At 40.0% G+C, this 6,252-nt stretch overlaps 1 protein-coding gene across 1 annotated transcript; it reads left to right on the plus strand.

Annotated features, from left to right (window-relative positions):
• Nucleotides 1-428: 428 nt before the first annotated feature.
• LOC128547089 (cerebellin-1-like) lies at nt 429-2,362 on the plus strand. Its single transcript, XM_053518808.1, has 3 exons — nt 429-562; nt 1,167-1,334; nt 1,917-2,362. The coding sequence occupies exons 1-3, from the start codon at nt 442-444 to the stop codon at nt 2,357-2,359; spliced, it is 732 nt and encodes a 243-aa protein (XP_053374783.1). The 5' UTR covers nt 429-441; the 3' UTR covers nt 2,360-2,362.
• The last annotated feature ends 3,890 nt before the right edge of the window (nt 2,363-6,252 follow it).

Below are 6,252 nucleotides of genomic sequence, written 5' to 3' on the forward strand. Positions count from 1 at the left end.
TCGCGGAGGACCCAGCTTAAATGGAAGGGCATGAGGCATTACATGTTGCTATTATTATATGCAGAAGCATGCGCAATCTTTTATAAAAAAAAATTATGTGCCATAACACATGATATTGTTCTGTGGCGAACCTTCAGGGAAGGTAACTAGAGACATGCATTGGAACTCGGTACTAATTGAATATATACATGATTATTATTTAAGGTGAGTGAACAGAATACTTATTTAGAAAATATTAACCGTTGAGAATCATTTTAGGAATGATAAATGTATTCTTCCATATCGATTATAAATACTAAAAGTGTAAATACTAAAAGTATTGACATTAATAATTTTATCTACTCAACTACCACTTCTAAATCATAAGAACCGATTTATCGATCCACTCCAATTCTCTGTTGGGCTGTGTACTTAATTCTACTTTCAATTTGGACTTAAACCATGTTTGCGTATTTTATCGGATCGGTTGTTATTTTGTGTATCGGTATTAAATATATAATTTTAAATAGACTTGAGAAATTGCAAGCAGATTACAACTCTCTGACTATTCATGATGCCAAAGGTAAGTTATAAATACAACATTCTGATGTATCGATCCATAACGTGATTTTGTTATTGATGTTTGTATCAAAGAGCTATAAAAATAAATATACTTCTTTGTTTGTTTGTATATAGATTTACGGAACAAGACTGGATTAGTAAATCGGTCAAAATATATGCTTCTATTACAATATACTTCCGTGGCGTAATAAAACAAGTCCCTTATCAGGCTGTTTCACAATAATACGGATTGGCAAGCTGCAACTTATGTTTCTTTGACAAAGTTACTACCCGGCATTTCACACCGCTATTTTTTGTCTATCATTCAGAATAGTATTATCATCCAAGATGGTATACGAAATATAACGTTATTTTTAGGAGGGATTTATAATTTTAGTGAAACATAACCTAAATATTGCCTACATATGGAATAAGCAAAATACCGACAGTCTTGTATCAAAACATGCTGCAAATGATCATGACGAATTATAGCTCGTATCAAGATTATGGTCATTTAAAGTTTTGTAATTTGCGCATGTTTTAAGTCAATGCTCAAAGAGAGACAAAGCTTATTAAACCAAAGAACACGGTTCTATGTTATAGAAACGTGCTGTAATATTTTTCAGACGGTGTCTGGACACAGTGGGGATCATGGGACTCGTGCAGTGCAACGTGTGGTGGTGGTATAAAATCTCGAACCAGGACTTGCTCTGATCCAACACCATCACCTTTAGGAAAATTCTGTGACGGCGAAGGCATACAGTATGGACCGTGTAGTCAGAATGCATGTCCGTGTATGTATGCAAAGGTTGTCTATAAGTATAAAGTTCTATCGCTATCACTAAACTGTGTTTCAATGCCTCTCTTTCTCATGTTTAAATTTGTTTTGCATTATGCACTAATGTCCGAGATATTATAGAAGTCCATTATATGTGAACTTTCTCAGAATTAGGATAATGTGAGACATAAAAGTTTTGCTTTCTGTATTGTTTGTTTGTTCTGGGTTTAACGCCGTTTTTCAACAGTATGTCAGTCATGTAACGGCGGGCAATTAACCTAAACCAGTGTTCCTGGATTCTGTACCAGTACAAACCTGTTCTCCGCAAGTAACTGCCAACTTCCCCGAATGAATCAAAGGTGGAGGGCTAATGATTTCAGACACAATGTCGTTTATCAATGCTTTCTGTAGTCACCGCCCTATCTCTGATCTGCATGTAAGGTTATATAAGAAAGCTTAACCGCGCATAATCTCTCCTTTATTTCGCTGTAAAAACATGACATGTCTTTGGGTATTTTCATCATGATACAGTTTCAATTTTAGAATTGGTCATTGAAATACCATCCCATAGTCGACTTATATTTAGCTGATTTTTCAGGTGCAGATTTAACATCCAATATTGAAACTGTACTACAAAGACGAAAAACCGATGTCGCATTTACAGCCTATTTGTCCAAAGAGGCCTCCCAGCTCAGCGATGCTCAGATCATTCCATTCGATGAAGTGATATTGAACGAAGGACAAGGTTTCAACACTAACACCCACATGTTCACCTGTCCAGTTACCGGTACATATACATTTCAGACTGCTTTGCTGTCTCCAGGGAGTGCCATCGCTATAACGGAGATTGTCAAAGAAGGGAACCGGCTCGTTCAAGCTCATGCGGAACCAGGCGCAACTCATGCTCAAGGGTTTAATTCCGTGGTTACGAAATGCAACGAGGGCGAGAACGTGTGGGTTCGAATTTGTGTTCATGGGAATGCAGTTTATAGTGACAGATTCACAACATTTTCCGGCTTTCTTCTGTGGGAAGGAAAATAGAAGGCCAACTATCGTAATCATTATAAACATTTAACAATTGAAATACCTAGGGCTTAAACTTTGATTATAACTGATTGCAATTTAATCAAATATATAGTTTTTTGACATATCAAGTTTAATGTTGAACAATTTTGATACAAGTAGCATATGCGTAGGAGCAGGGGGCATGGGCCGCCCCAACCCCTTGTATTTGAGAAGGACGGGGTGGGGGCAGCATATGCTCCACCCCACCAACTTTTGATCAAGAAAACTGTTGTTGTTGTTTTTTTTTCACAGAAAAAGCAGTAGATAAAGGAAAAAGCAATTAAAGAGAGCACTTAGATATACTGATGAGAATGTAAGGATTTGATGTGATGTCTATAGTCAGAAAAACTGCGCCAATGAGTAAGATGCAAAAGAGCGAAATGAGGGATATGTTGAACAGAAAGTCTAATTTATAAGTTGGTGCATAAGCCAGTATTGTGGAGGTGCTACCAACTGTCGCAAGTCTAAGGGAATGTGCGCATTGTATTCAGCGGCTCCATTTTTCACGTTTGAGGCATACAGACACTAAATAGAAAAATGGCGCGAAAAAAATAGAAGTCGCATAATGGCGGATACAAATAGTCCTCAGTTTTTTTGCTCTGCAGAGCTATTTTCCTTATTTTCTTTGCAATTGTTTTGCTAAAAGCACATGACAGATCTATGTTTGACATGTAGGTAGCATTTTCATAATGAAATAACAACATGACAAAATTTTTCATGGAAACTTAGATCATACACCACCAGTATAATTTGGGGTCTCATTTTTTAGCTGATTTTGCAGTTTGTGTGTTTGACTGAAATTATTTTTCTTGCATCAAACATGACCCCCTCTTTTCTTTTGATTTTTAGTTAGCACTGACAATATTCTTCAAGAAAATGTAAGTTACATAAATTTAAAATGGGCCCTGATGTGTGCTGCGGTCATTGGAAATAGGTCAATTTTATATAGAATAAAGAACAACAACTATTTAGTGTGTTATAACCTTGATACGCCTTGTGTAGATCTAGTCGTTATAAAGCTGAAAGTGGAGATAATGTACGTAATAGATATTGCAACTGGCAACATATATTAAATATTTTATTCCAAAATAACTTTGTAAATTAAGCTCTCTGTCTTTCTGCCAATAATTGCGTGTCGCCGAATGAAACGCGCCAACAGTGACGTATATTAAAGGATTTGGCGTAATGAATGACAAAAACGGACTGAGTGGAATTTTGTCCTGCAGCTTGCTTAGTCGTACCCTTAAAAGTTATGCTCTTTGTGCTCTGACTTGTCTTCAGACAAGTTGTTAAATACAGCATTGGTGTAATTATACCTTAGATTAATTTAGGAGGAAAGCATCGCGGAGTCTTACACTTTATAAGTCATCGCACCATAAAATAGGAAAGAGTAGCGACTAACTGTAGAGTACGTAGAGAGGTCAATTACCAAACATGCACTGTGCTTTATGATTTTCGCATTGTATCATCTTTTGAAAAACATTCCTTACATGTTTTACAAATATTTGATTGAAATAAGCATTATGTTTAATCTTCCGAAGTCGGCATAGTATAGCTACTACGGACTACTCTGGAATATTTAGAACACTGTTCAGAGATATCAAAAGAATTATGGCCTTGATCTTTTCAAAGTACAATCGGTAATATCCCGTAAAATATATATATGGCACATCATTATATGACTCAATATACAATATTTCATCAACAACACGGAACTATAATTATATTTTTGACTGACTCACTTCCTATTTGGTGTAAATAGTCCTGTTTCAGGGAAGCCGTTACTTCTCTAGAATGCGATATAAATGTAGCAATAGAATTACTAACACAAAGATTCCTATTGTAACTGTGGGAAACTTACCAGGTGGAATCAGTGTGTACTTTATGCTGTTTGGGACAATAGCCAAATAATATTGACTAGCAACACCAGCAACGCCTTTTCGTGCTGCCCGCGCCAAGGGAAATCACTCTTGCTGTGTTCCGGGTTCAGGCTATCGCCCCGTAGACCGTACCAGACCGTACGCGGGCACTACACTCCTCCCCGTCCTATTGAAAGGAGGTAGTCCCTACACCATGGAAGTAGACCATAGTGTCTTAGACCAAGGAACTATACCAAGGTCTATGCTCATAAATATGAGATTTCCTGGGTTTAACCAGTACTAGTATTGTGTCACTTCAGCCACACTACCACCGCAACCGGCGACCATGGATCTCCGCATCCATAGTGCACCGGGATCAGCCCCTATGGCTTAAACAGAATCAGTTCTTCTATAGTTATTCAATGCTATCATAAGAACTGTTCCTACTCCAAGAAAGGTCAGCAGCCGAACTCTTACCATAAAACAACCTTTAGTCAAACAGGCGGCTGACCCTTTCCTCACACAGTTGCCTCTACCTGAGCTTTGCCTAACAGAGGTGGGGCCTAGGTAACCTTACTGCTAGTCCAAGCAGAGCTCAAGTCTCCCCTGTGACAGGGCCTTGCGGTGCCTGCCCTATCCTAGTAAAACTGTGTGAGACCATACTTTCCTCGTCTGTGGTCACTTGGACGAGGCTTCACCGGACTAATCTGTTTCAGAGTCCGATGTCTCAAAGAGGGAAGGCTATGATTGATTTCAATAGCTTCCTCCTTCAGACTTTTCAGCATACCAAGATGAATGCCGTCTTGACCTAAGTCACACTGACATAAAACACAATCTAACAGAAGGAATTGTTCCCTGTTTCACCGATTTGACTCAGCTGCTGGACTGGTACGAAACAGATCGGACCATGCCGGATCTGTCCTACTTTGTTTCCAATCCAAAACAAACAGCAATCTCTAATCCTGTTTCCGCTCATCACTCAGCTCCACTACTGAGAACCACCAACTACACAGTCTAGTTTTTTCCCTCGGAGCTCCTTGATCTGGTACCGAGATCGAACTCTGAACGCTAGACCCCGGACCCTGTGTAGAGTCAGAGGTACCTGTCTCACCCTTAGGCACGGCAAGTCTTTTTAGTTTGTCCTTTGGATAGGACCTTAGACTGTGAACTTGGCTGCCCTACAGTAGGCACTGAACCTGACTGTCCAGACGTGACTGTATTACCGAGGCTCTGAACAGCCTAGGTCTTAACCTTCCTTGTGGTCACCATGTTCATGCTTACAACAGCATCTTTAAACATACCTACCACAAAGGAGCTTACTACCTTAGAGTAGTCTAAATCAATACAAGCATCTGGTAGGCTACTTTTCTCAGAAGGGTCATCCCGCATCTGAGACTACTATTACAAAGACTGGCTTGCCATTCTTACCCTCGGTGTAATCTGTGGTTCCATCGTGATGCCCGTAGACAGTCGTACCCTATGCCCTTGTTGGTCCCAGATCCCCTGGATGCTCTGTAATGTAAACTCCAGGTAACCGCTTTTACCAACGGCACTGCGATGTCTACATCAAGATACCCGTAGACAGTCGTACCCATGCCCTTGTTGGTCTTAGGTCCCTCAAATGCTCTATGATGTAAGCTTCGGTGTCCCCTATGACCAACGGCACTGCGTCGTCTACAAGGTTAAAGGACCCCAACTTTCGTTGTCTTCTTAACAGTAATTACACCTGCCACAAGGTAACTGCTACAGTCGTGTTCCAGCATGATACTTTTTGCAATGCCTCCAACCGGCATTCAAGACATTGCCTTAGCTTTATCATGCTCACGACCTACCCCGTGCTGCAGCACAATATTCAACCGAGACAGCTTCTCCGGCCACTGTCTCACCAGTTGGCCTTGAGGCTCTTGGAACCCCGTGAACCACCTCAAACTTGAGTGGTCATTCCGTACAATACAGCCTACCAAATAAGAACATAACTACCATATGCAATGACCTTCTCCTTGCTGCCCT

This window comes from Mercenaria mercenaria, chromosome 12 (assembly GCF_021730395.1).
Source record: "Mercenaria mercenaria strain notata chromosome 12, MADL_Memer_1, whole genome shotgun sequence".
NCBI classification, from domain to species: Eukaryota; Metazoa; Mollusca; class Bivalvia; order Venerida; family Veneridae; genus Mercenaria; species Mercenaria mercenaria.